The sequence below is a fragment of the Neoarius graeffei genome, chromosome 12, assembly GCF_027579695.1.
Source record: "Neoarius graeffei isolate fNeoGra1 chromosome 12, fNeoGra1.pri, whole genome shotgun sequence".
NCBI lineage: Eukaryota > Metazoa > Chordata > Actinopteri > Siluriformes > Ariidae > Neoarius > Neoarius graeffei.
The window spans coordinates 64,867,788-64,881,113 of record NC_083580.1 but is presented as its reverse complement, the minus strand read 5'-3'; the positions used below and the strand labels follow the sequence as shown (position 1 = coordinate 64,881,113).

At 40.7% G+C, this 13,326-nt stretch overlaps 1 protein-coding gene across 3 annotated transcripts in view; it reads right to left on the bottom strand.

The window, feature by feature from the left end:
- Positions 1–1,160: 1,160 nt before the first annotated feature.
- Positions 1,161–13,326, bottom strand: part of rap1gap2b (RAP1 GTPase activating protein 2b) — an 89,042-nt gene continuing 76,876 nt past the window's right edge. For 2 of the 3 annotated variants that reach the window (XM_060935169.1, XM_060935167.1), the window contains 6 exons: positions 10,559–10,674; positions 6,697–6,804; positions 4,021–4,138; positions 2,399–2,492; positions 2,152–2,222; positions 1,161–2,059 (listed from right to left, as the gene is read on the bottom strand). In XM_060935169.1, coding sequence (XP_060791152.1) covers positions 2,051–2,059; positions 2,152–2,222; positions 2,399–2,492; positions 4,021–4,138; positions 6,697–6,804; positions 10,559–10,674 — 516 coding nt within the window. In that variant the 3' untranslated portion in view covers positions 1,161–2,050. Of the gene's footprint in view, positions 2,060–2,151; positions 2,223–2,398; positions 2,493–4,020; positions 4,139–6,696; positions 6,805–10,558; positions 10,675–13,326 lie in introns of those variants that run through there. The other variant, XM_060935168.1, reaches the window with a different exon arrangement.

Sequence of the window (13,326 nt, the reverse complement as noted above, 5' to 3'; positions counted from 1 at the left end):
CCCTGGACAAGTCGCCAGGTCATCACAGGGCTGACACATAGACACAGACAACCATTCACACTCACATTCACACCTACGGTCAATTTAGAGTCACCAGTTAACCTAACCTGCATGTCTTTGGACTGTGGGGGAAACCGGAGCACCCGGAGGAAACCCACGCGGACACGGGGAGAACATGCAAACTCCACACAGAAAGGCCCTCGCCGGCCCCGGGGCTCGAACCCAGGACCTTCTTGCTGTGAGGCGACAGTGCTAACCACTACACCACCGTGTCGCCCCGGGCCAAAGATTATTTAAGATTATTTTTTATTAATGTTGTGATGATTGTCTAGTTTCATGCCAGCTACTACTGTAATATCTATTATTCTATCCACATTCACTGGATATGAGCAGTCGCGCACTCTGATTGGCTATTCTACTACTAGGCTATTAGCTAATATACCGTGAGTAGAGAAAAACAAAATGTCGGAGCATGTTGCTGAACCAACCAAGGATGGAATAAAAACTCTACTTCAAAACAAAACCCCAAAAATTGTTATCAAGTATTTAAAAGAAACAGAAATAGCTAAAAGAAAATATACCGCCCCCCCATATCTCGTGTTCCACACTCCAGCCCAGTTGGTGGCGGTAATGCACCTTTAAGTTGGTTTGCCAACCGTGAAAAGAAACCCTAAAGAAGAAGAACCCCCCCAAAAAAAAATACAAAAAAAGAGCAACAAAATATGGAATAAAAGTATTTGATGGTAAGACTATATCTTTTTTTATTTTTCAAGAATTATTATTATAGCATTTTTCACAAATTGCTACTGTCATTTCACCGGTTTATTTCCATTCTAAGCAGAAATGATTTTGTCAGACGTATCGTATAAAGTTTTTATTTATCGAATTTGCAAAAAATAAAAATGCTCAGTTTCTCAAAATCCAGTGAACGTGGATAGAATAAAACAGTTATTCCATTCAATCTCTTCATACATGGCTTATAGCCAACTCGGTGCTACGTGCCTCGCTGGCTATCAGCTCATGTATGACTCGATTTCGTGGAATAAGTGTTAATTATTTAGTTATATATGTAACTGGTCCTTTAAATTGAAAGGGTTTAATAAAAGCTATATAATATACAAGCAATCATAAATAATTTGAACTTGAATCTAAGTGCAGTATTCTTAACTAAAACTAAGAAAAGTATTGTAATGATACAAAATCAATATTCTGACACAGTGCAACTGGTGTGAGTTCTTTGGGGGAAAGTTCAGGAATGAAAATCTCTCAATAAATCTCTATAAATAAATAAATAAAATGGCTCATATTTGCTATATTTTTATCATATTTGTCATAATGCTCTTAAATATTTGTATAGTAGGATAATGCTATAAAAAATAATAATCTGTGCTGAAATGATAAGGGTGTCTGAGTTTTGTTCACACACAAAGGAAACCCAGGCTGCAAAAAGGTTGTGAAATCCTGCAACAAGTTACTTCATCTGCTTTTCATAGGCTTGCATGGTTTTTACCAACCATAATAACAGATTTGAGGGGCAGTAAAGGGGCTCTAATCTCATTCAGCTGAAATGTCAAAGGCAATAAAGCACAATGTGCGAAATATAAACCATGAACAGAAATATTAGGTGTCTGGAATACTTTGTTGTTTTGAATTAAATATGTTGCAGCTATGATGTCCTGCATAACGTTCACTGTTCTGTCTCAACAGATGATATCTATTGCTATTAAAAAAAAAAAAAAAAGCTCTAGCATCATCCTAGGAACTCATCACAAGCCTTTGTTGTGAAAAACTTCATCAAAAGCATAAGCAGAATATTCCAGGTCAACAGGATCAGTGGTGGATAAACCTGCTAAGCTCTAATAACGTTGTGTTATTTGTGTATATAACATGTAAGTGATCACATGACTCATGCCACTCATGCCATCTTGGAGGCAGGTCACGCTTTAGCAATCATTCAAATCCAGTGTCCCTCTTCCTCAGTATTTTGTCTTATTCCACAGCTCATGTTTGGCTCACACAGTGCTCCTGGTCTCTCTTCATTGTCTGGTCACTAGTGCCCCTGTCCACAATGACAACATCCAGGAACATCAGAGTCGAATACAATAAAAAGACCGGTACAATAAACTGAAGAATTACGAAATAAGATCTTACAGGTGTTGAGTGGGTCAACTTGTCGAAGCGGAACCTCAGGCTGGATCTGGGAGAATTCTTATTCTTGAACTCTTTATTGTGACAAAGCAAGCAAATGATTTTTTTTCCATGAAATGATCTCTTATTTGTAAGCAAACAAAGGATGAGAAATAAAACACTGGTGACTGGTTCTTAACTGTTTAACAGCATCTGAAGTAAAATTCAATTCAAACATATTAAGAAAATGCTCATATTTTCAATTCATTACCTGTGGGACTGCGGCACATGATAACAGGAGTTCCTACACTTTGACCCTCCACACCGAGAGAGGAGCCACACATGGGTGATAAACTGGGGGAAACCTGGAGATTGTTTTGAAGAGGAAAAAAAAACCCAACGTTGCTTATAAATCCTCATTTTGCAAATTTATCCATTTTCCTTCAACCACTATCCACTGTGCCATGAAAAGGACGTTTTGAACACAACCCAATCATCATTTAACTGGCTTCATATTATACATACTGTCATACATACTGTCACAAAGTAGCTTTACCGAAACCTGGATGTAAATTTAGATTTTGGTGTGTAAATACACAGAACCCCTATGGAATACCATTGGAAGCCAATATTAAAAAGACATAAATATGATGCAATTCATTAATTAAAGGCAGGGTAGGTAGTTTTAGAGAAACCAGTAAGAGTATGCTAGATTTTGAAAGTATCTAAATGAAAAATCCCATCCCACCCCCTCACTTCAGCACTTACTCCAAAGTCACTCCTCCAAAACACATGAACGCACACTGCCTGATTACTGCTGGAGTACGAGTCCATAAAATAGGGCATTGGGAGGCAGGGGTGAGTGTCACGCGTCATTGTCATATCCATCGACATCATTTGTCATTCACAGGTCAGAAAACATGTAATATTATCAAACTGAATGTAAAAAACGAACATGGTTATTAGCTCATCCGGCCGACAGGCGATGAGTTTATGCCGTCATATGTTGTCCGTCGTCCGTCTGACGTCCACGTTTCACAAAAATCACTTCTTCTCTCTCAATTCTTCACTGATTTTTTTTCAGGATTTTTGGCAGGAAGGTAGGTCTGCCTTGGGTGCATAAAACTTCTACCCAAATTTGCGTAATTGCAATTAATAATGAAGATATGGAGTAATTAAGCCCTAGCGAGCAGTTTCCACACAAATCACTTCTTCAATTCTTCACCAATTTTGATTCTTTCTGGCATGAAGGTAGGGGTACCTAGGGTGCATATAACCTCCACCCAGATTTGCTTAATTACAATTATTAATGAAGTTATGGACTAATTAAGCCTTAATGAACAGTTCAACAAAAATCGTTTCTTCTCGGTCAGTTCCTCGCCGTTTTGGATTCTTTCTGGCAAATAGGTCGGTATTCCTAGGGTGTATATAGTGTCTATAGCTTGCAACATTTATTGCACAACATGGCCCACTTTAGATCATTCCTTCTGGACTAGACAGGGCCGGAGTGAGCTACGCCGTCATTGACGGTCTTGTTGTTCGTACTCACAGTTGATGACTAGCTCACTAGCTTTATCAATATGTCTGCAATATGTCTGCCTAACCTTGTGGAAGACAGGCAGAGTGGGTGCATGGAGGCAGGTACGGTAGGTAGGTAGATAGACAGGCAGATAGGCCTGATTGTCCAATCTGATTGGATGGGCTTCGGAAAAAATTACCTACCCTAACTTTAATAGCATCATCCCACAATAATAGTCCAACTTTAATTGGATTGTGTAGTTCAGACAGCCATCTGATGCTCTACTGTCATGCAACAATAACTACTTGCATAGCTCCCATAGCATGATGAGTTGAGATTAAACTAATATAAACTCTGCCCACACACACACTCACAGGGTCTCCTTCCTCAAGGGTGTCCGTATCTCCAGCCACACTACTGAAGCTGCTTGTGCTGGATGGAGAGCGAGAGATTTCTGGGCTTCGAGTGCACTCCTGGAGCTTCAGAGTTGGTCTACAGTCAGACAGGAGAGACAGACAGAGAATGGAAATACGTTTGAAGAAGAGTAGAAGTTCAAGACATGAATTAGACCCACTAATAAGTAATGTAAAACAGCACAAAAGAGAAGTCTAGTAAGTAACTAACTACATGTAAGTCAGCGTACAAGATGGCCCTGCTTCATTCTGTTTGCTTAGTTACAGAAAAAAATATCAACATACAGCACCAGTCAAAAGTTTGTACACCCCTACTCATTCATAGGTTTTTCTGTATTTGGAATATTTTCTCCATTATAGAACAATACTGAAGACATCAAAACTATGAAATAACATATGGAATATACACTACCGTTCAAAAGTCTGGGGTCACCCAGACAATTTTGTGTTTTCCATGAAAAGTCACACTTTTATTTACCACCATAAGTTGTACAATGAAAAGAAAATATAGTCAAGACATTTTTCTGGCCATTTTGAGCATTTAATCGACCCCACAAATGTGATGCTCCAGAAACTCAATCTGCTCAAAGGAAGGTCAGTTTTATAGCTTCTCTAAAGAGCTCAACTGTTTTCAGCTGTGCTAACATGATTGTACAAGGGTTTTCTAATCATCCATTAGCCTTCTGAGGCAATGAGCAAACACATTGTACCATTAGAACACTGGAGTGATAATTGCTGGAAATGGGCCTCTATACACCTATAGTGGTGCTTGAAAGTTTGTGAACCCTTTAGAATTTTCTATATTTCTGCATAAATATGACCTAAAACATCATCAGATTTTCATACAAGTCCTAAAAGTAGAGAAATAGAACCCAGTTAAACAAATGAGACAAAAATATTATACTTGGTCATTTATTTATTGAGGAAAATGATCCAATATTACATATCTGTGAGTGGCAAAAGTATGTGAACCTCTAGGATTAGCAGTTAATTTGAAGGTGAAATTAGAGCCAGGTGTTTTCAATCAATAGGATGACAATCAGGTGTGAGTGGGCACCCTGTTTTATTTAAAGAACAGGCATCGATCAAAGTCTGATCTTCACAACACATGTTTGTGGAAGTGTATCATGGCACAAACAAAGGAGATTTCTGAGGACCTCAGAAAAAGCGTTGTTGATGCTCATCAGGCTGGAAAAGATTACAAAACCATCTCTAAAGAGTTTGGACTCCACCAATCCACAGTCAGACAGATTGTGTACAAATGGAGGAAATTCAAGACCATTGTTACCCTCCCCAGGAGTGGTCGACCAACAAAGATCACTCCAAGAGCAAGGTGTGTAATAGTCGGCGAGGCCACAAAGGACCCCAGGGTAACTTCTAAGCAACTGAAGGCCTCTCTCACATTGGCTAATGTTAATATTCATGAGTCCACCATCAGGAGAACACTGAACAACAATGGTGTGCATGGCAGGGTTGCAAGGAGAAAGCCACTGCTCTCCAAAAAGAACATTGCTGCTTGTCTGCAGTTTGCTAAAGATCATGTGGACAAGCCAGAAGACTATTGGAAAAATGTTTTGTGGACGGATGAGACCAAAATAGAACTTTTTGGTTTAAATGAGAAGTGTTGTTTGGAGAAAGAAAAACACTGCATTCCAGCACAAGAACCTTATCCCATCTGCGAAACATGGTGGTGGTAGTATCATGGTTTGGGCCTGTTTTGCTGCATCTGGGCCAGGACGGCTTGTCATCACTGATGGAACAATTAATTCTGAATTATACCAGCGAATTCTAAAGGAAACTGTCAGGACATCTGTCCATGAACTGAATCTCAAGAGAAGGTGGGTCATGCAGCAAGATGATAATCCTAAGCACACAAGTCGTTCTACCAAAGAATGGTTAAAGAAGAATAAAGTTAATGTTTTGGAATGGTCAAGTCAAAGTCCTGACCTTAATCCAATTGAAATGTTGTGGAAGGACCTGAAGCGAGCAGTTCATGTGAGGAAACCCACCAACATCCCAGAGTTGAAGCTGTTCTGTACGGAGGAATGGGCTAAAATTCCTCCAAGCCAGTGTGCAGGACTGATCAACAGTTACCGCAAACGTTTAGTTGCAGTTATTGCTGCACAAGGGGGTCACACCAGATACTGAAAGCAAAGGTTCACATACTTTTGCCACTCGCAGATATGTAATATTGGATCATTTTCCTCAATAAATAAATGACCAAGTATAATATTTTTGTCTCATTCATTTAACTGGGTTCTCTTTATCTACTTTTAGGACTTGTGTGAAAATCTGATGATGTTTTAGGTCATATTTATGCAGAAATATAGAAAATTCTAAAGGGTTCACAAACTTTCAAGCACCACTGTATGTAGATATTGCACCAAAACCCAGACATTTGCAGCTAGAATAGTCATTTACCACATTAGCAATGTATAGAGTGTATTTCTGATTAGTTTAAAGTGATGTTCATTGAAAAGAACAGTACTTTTCTTTCAAAAATAAGGAAATTTCAAAGTGACCCCAAACTTTTGAACGGTAGTGTATATGGAATATAGCACAGCTAGAGAGGAAAAGGTTACTTGTACAGTAGGAATCTAGAACAAGAGTGTATTGGTTAATGATTTGTGACAGTACCTGTCTTTACTCAAGCAGATCTCTGGAGAACTGGGGTTTGATGAGGTCTCTGATTTAACCTCTTGCGAGAGGTGACCGTTGTCTAGACTCCTCTGTTCACAGAGCATACTGGGGTAAAGTGAGGACAAACAGAGGAAATCACTCAGCAGTGTCTTTTCTCACAGCATGAGTACAAGGCTGTGTCTACGCAGTCATTTCTCACTGCACAATATTTGAGTTTGACAATATATCGGTACAGAGTGGGGATGATTTATAGCATCCTTCAGAGCTTTTGTGCATCAGAGGCAGTTCCAGTGCTGAACCATTCTCTTTCCCTCATTCCTCAGCAAAACATTTATGAAACATTGCAATATTACAGTATGTAGGAAGCACATAAAGGGATTCATATACAGTGGATATAAAAAGTATACACACCCCGTTAAAATGATAGGTTTTTCTGAGGTAAAAAAAAAAAAAAATGAGACCACAATAAATAATTTCAAAACTTTTCCCATCTTTAATGTGACCTATAACCTGTACAATTCAACTGAAAAACAAACAAATCTGTTGGGGGGGGGGGGGGACATAAAAAATAACAAATGTACAATAAGCTGGTTGCGTAAGTGTGCACATCCTTAAACTAATACTTTGTTGAAGCACCTTTTGATTTGCTTACAGCATTCAGTCTTTTTGGGTTCACACCTACCATCAATTAAAATGACTGATTAACCCCAAATAAAGTTCAGACATTTACTCGGTTTCATCCTCCAGCAAAAGCCAGGGTTCACAGAGAGCTTACAAAGCATCAAAGGGATCTCATTGTTGAAAGGGATCAGTCAGGACAAGGGTACAAAAAAAAATTTCCATGGCATTAGATATACCATGGAGCACAGTGAAGACAGTCATCAAGAAGTGGAGAAAATATGGGACAACAGTGACGTTACTGAGAACTGGACGTCCCTCCAAAATTGATGAAAAGACAAGACGAAAACTGGTCAGGGAGGCTGCCGAGAGGCCTACAGCAACATTGAAGGAGCTGCAGGAATTTCTGGCAAGTACTGGTTGTGTACTACATGTGACAACAATCTCCTGTATTCTCCATATGTCTGGACTATGAGGTAGGGTCAAAGACAAACATCCAGGCCCAGCTAAATTTTGCAAAAAAACCCCACATCAACTCTCCCAAAAGCATGTGGGAAAACGTCTTATGGTCTGATGAAACCAAGGTTGAATTTTTTGGCTAGAATTCCAAAAGGTGTGTTTGGCACAAAAACAACACTGTACATCACCAGAAGAACACCATACCCACGGTGAAGCATGGTGGTGGCAGCATTATGTTTTGGGGTTGTTTTTCTTCAGCTGGAACAGGGGCTTTAGTCAAGGTGGAGGGAATTATGAACAGTTCTAAATACCAGTCAATTTTGGCCCAAAACCTTCAGGTGTCTGCTAGAAAGCTGAAGAGGAAGAGGAATTTCATCTTTCAGCACAACAATGACCCCAGAAAAGTTTTGGAACGGCCCAGCCAGAGCCCAGACCTAAATCCAATTGAAAATCTGTGGGGTGACATGAAGAGAGCTGTGCACAAGAGATGCCCTCGCAAGCTGACATATTTTGAGCGCTTTTGCAAGGAAGAGTGGGCAAATATTGCCAAGTCTACATGTGGCAGGCTGATAGACTCCAACCCAAAAAGACTGAATGCTGTAATTAAATCAACAGGTGCTTCAACAAAGTATTAGTTTAAGGGTGTGCACACTTATGCAACCAGCTTATTGTACGTCTTTTATTTTTTATGTTCCCCCCCCCAACAGATTTGTTTGTTTTTCAGTTGAATTGTACAGGTTATAGGTCACATTAAAGGTGGGAAAAGTTTTTAAATTATTTATCAGAAAAACCTATCATTTTAACGGGGTGTGTACACTTTTTATATCCACTGTATGTGTGGCGGCCTGGGAAAACCCTTCACATGGTGGAAATTTTTACCAGTTTTGACTATTTTATATGAGGAAGCCATGACCTAATGGTTAGAGGAGCAGCTTTGGGGCCAAAAGGTTACTGGTTCGATCCCTGAACTAGCAGGAATGGCTGGAGTGCCCTTGAGCAAGGCACCAAACCCCCAACTGCTCTCCAGGCTGCTCTGGGTATCTTGTACGTCGCTCTGGATATGAGCATCTGCTAAATACCCTTAACGTAGTGCTATGTAGTTCTTTCCTGAACTGAATTTTTTATTTTTTTGCACATCGTCGTCGTCAGCTGTCCATCGCTAGCGATGATGACTCCTTCATTAGGATGCACAGAAACGCAGATGGGCCACGAGGCCCGCACCAGAGTGACAGAGTCGCCCGGAGTGGCAGCACAAACGGCCCGGCTGAGCCACCACGGAATATCTGGCCTTGTGAGCTCTCGCATCTCTCATTAGGAGAGGAGAATAGTATTTTTTGCACATAGCTCAACCACAACTGAAGTTCGAACATTATAAATTCTACTTTACCCCAAAAGTGAAAAGGGTGAAAACTAGATTTAAAGATTAAACTCTGACTGCAGTGCAGGACCATCACAGACATTTTCACAACCAGCATGTGATTACAAACAGAAGTAATTCAGCTTATGTCCATTTTGACACAGCATATCGCTATCCAAGAACTACTGTATGTGAGGAAATCCGACTTAGCTAGTAAGGGTTTTAGACATCACTAGGCACGCTGACTGACTGCTTCTTAAACCCAAAATGATTTGAAAGAAGATAGCTGAGGCAAGTCATGGCGCCAAAGCATGTTATAGACAGAAAAAATAGGCTTTTTTTTTACTGTTTGTGAGACTTCAGCTTAATCTGACAGGTTTTCCCAGACCACTACACAAAATCATTATGATATTGTTATATTGTTGTGGAATTGTACTCGAACGATGAAGAAGCCCACGTTACCAGCAGCAAAGATTATCTGATCTTGACTTTGCAGACGACATCGCTCTTATTGACGAGTCGGAAGAAAGATTACAGTATGCAACCACTCAAGTGAAAGAGGGAAGGAGTAAAATAGGACTAACCATTAACTCCACGAAGACCAAAGTTATGGCTGTCTCAAAGGATAAACGCGACATTACAATCAGTCTAAACAACCAAGATGCGTTGCAGAAGGTGGAGAAGTTTGTTTATTTGGGAAGTACGATAACATCCGATGGTGACTTAACCCGAGAGATTAACAACCGTATAGGGAAAGCAGCGAACGCCTTTAATAAACTTCTACCCATCTTGTGCCACAAGTCCATCCAGCTTCGCACAAAAATGGCAATCTATCAGGCCGTAGTAATTACCATCCTAATGTATGGAGCCGAAGCCTGGAACACAACAGTGCAGCAAGAGAAGCGACTATCGGCCTTCCATACTAGATGCCTTCACAGAATTCTTGGTGTTTCCTGGAGAGAGCGTAAATCCAATGCGGAGATCTTCCAAAGAATTGGACAGGTTCCTCTAACGAACATCCTTCGACAAAGATGACTATCATGGTTTGGGCACGTTATGCGCATGCCTCCAACACGCCTGCCGCGCCGACTTCTTTATTGGGCACCTCAAGGACACCGGCGCCCAGGCAGACAGCGTATGCGTTGGCGCGACGCGGTCACTAGAGACCTTCAACAGTCCCTAACATATGAGGAGGCTATGGTGGCGTCGCAGGACAGGAAAAGTTGGCGGTCGTTTGTGTTGGCGCTATGTGGGTCTACCCACGACAGCAGCAGCAGTAAGTATTGTTATAATATTATAAATACGTCAATAAATATGAATGTAAATAAGATTATCAAAACGTTCATTATTTTGGATGAATTGAGTTCAGTGGAGGTCATTTTCAAGCTACATGCGAGTGTGTTTCTGCACGTCAGCGTGCCTGACCTGCGTGTTGGACGTTCGCTCTGTCCGTCCATGCTAGTGTGCAGCCGAGGGAAAAGACATGAGCGTCTCTTCACCGGGCTCTTCAGAGGAGACTTGGCTGTAGATGATACTGAGCCCTAAAAATAAAGTTAAAGGAACAGTGAAATTAAATTCACTCAAGTCTCTCATTTCCTCTTACCCAAAATGTAGTCAGTGAATGAAGCGAATTCTGTTAACAAAGGGAAGCTTCCAGCCTCTAGTTTATCGTTGTACAAACTGCATGTCTAAATCATCACTCATGTGACTTGTTTCTGTGGTGTAGGATACTGAATGGCACTACTATGAGCAAAAATTAACAAAAAGGGGTTAGAGAGTGAAAACCATCATGGAGGCCATGGTAAACCTGGAAAAACTTTTTTTCTCAGCACATAGCTTGCCATCACTTCACACAAACATCAGACTCATGCAGGAAATGTGTTACAAAGTTTAAAGGTGGAACTGTACGTTAAAACTAACTATTATTTTTTTTTAGCAAATTCTATAAATAATATCTATATGATGTTTAATGTTAGTGTGGAAGCCATGGCCTAAAGGTTAGAGAAGCAGCTTTGGGACCAAAAGGTCACTGGTTTGATTCCATGGACCAGCAGGAATGGCTGAAGTGCCCTTGAGCAAGGCATCTAACCCCCAACTGCTCCCCAGGCTACTCTGGGGATGTTGTATGTCACTCTGGGCAAGAGTGTCTGCTAAATGCCATTAATGTGATGAATTAGATATGCAGGATTCTAAATTCTTGTTTTCTACTTCCTGTAACATTAAAGAGACGCACAAAACAAGTACATCTACATTTGGAGTAAAAGGACATTTTATTTGTGCATGGACGATCACTTTAAATAAGGGATTCTCAACCTTTTTTGGTTCCGCTGATCCTATCTTAAGGACCTAAAATTGTTGTGAGTCTAATGAGGGGACTGGGATTGTGCATCACACTGCAGCTTATCAAAGTCAGGAGATGTAGCCAAAAGCACATTTCTCATCTCGGCTACTAAATTTGATTTGATGCACACAAGGACACTGAACCCTGCATAAATAAGTGTTAGCAAATGATTAGGTTTGTTGTTTTAGTCTGGTCGACCTAGAAACCATGATCATGCCACACAAAAATAGGCTTCTTTTGATTTAAAGTTAAAAAAAAAGCAAAAAAAAAAAAGCCGACCTATCCACTGCCGGTGTCTGATGTAAAGGTTGCTTTGATTAACATCACAGCATGCTGGATAGATCACCGTTGTGGTCTGGTGTATATGGTCTTAACTTAAGAGGTCCTTCAGACTGAATGAAGGCTATTGAAATTTTAATATTAATAATAAGACCATTTTAATTATTTTTTTAAATATTAAAATATCAAGCTCATGCTCAAAGATCAAGATTATAAATAATGGTTGATAAAAATCTTCTTTGACCCCATCTGCATCTTAGGTGACGCCATTTGGGGTCCTGACCCCAAGGTTGAGAGCCTCTGCTTTAAACCTATTCAGAGCAAACAAGAAAGCATGTACAGTGGGGCAAAAAAGTATTTAGTCAGCCACCAATTGTGCAAGTTCTCCCACTTAAAAAGATGAGAGAGGCCTGTAATTTTCATCATAGGTACACTTCAACTATGAGAGACAGAATGGGGGAAAGAATCCAGGAAATCACATTGTAGGATTTTTAATGAATTAATTGGTAAATTCCTCGGTAAAATAAGTATTTGGTCACCTACAAACAAGCAAGATTTCTGGCTCTCACAGACCTGTAACAACTTCTTTAAGAGGCTACTCTGTCCTCCACTCGTTACCTGTATTAATGGCACCTGTTTGAAATCGTTATCAGTATAAAAGACACCTGTCCACAACCTCAAACAGTCACACTCCAAACTCCACTATGGCCAAGACCAAAGAGCTGTCAAAGGACACCAGAAACAAAATTGTAGACCTGCACCAGGCTGGGAAGACTGAATCTACAATAGGTAAGCAGCTTGGTGTGAAGAAATCAACTGTGGGAGCAATTATTAGAAAATGGAAGACATACAAGACCACTGATAATCTCCCTCGATCTGGGGCTCCACGCAAGATCTCACCCCGTGGGGTCAAAATGATCACAAGAACGGTGAGCAAAAATCCCAGAACCACACGGGGGGACCTAGTGAATGACCTGCAGAGAGCTGGGACCAAAGTAACAAAGACTACCATCAGTAACACACTACGCCGCCAGGGACTCAAATCCTGCAGTGCCAGACGTGTCCCCCTGCTTAAGCCAGTACATGCCCAGGCCCGTCTGAAGTTTGCTAGAGAGCATTTGGATGATCCAGAAGAGGACTGGGAGAGTGTCATATGGTCAGATGAAACCAAAATAGAACTTTTTGGTAAAAACTCAACTTGTCATGTTTGGCGGAGAAAGAATGCTGAGTTGCATCCAAAGAACACCATACCTATTGTGAAGCATGGGAGTGGAAACATTATGCTTTGGGGCTGTTTTTCTGCAAAGGGACCAGGACGACTGATCCGTGTAAAGGAAAGAATGAATGGGGCCATGTATCGTGAGATTTTGAGTGAAAACCTCCTTCCATCAGGAAGGGCATTGAAGATGAAACGTGGCTGGGTCTTTCAGCATGACAATGATCCCAAACACACCGCCTGGGCAACGAAGGAGTGGCTTCGTAAGAAGCATTTCAAGGTCCTGGAGTGGCCTAGCCAGTCTCCAGATCTCAAACCCATAGAAAATCTTTGGAGGGAGTTGAAAGTCCGTGCTGC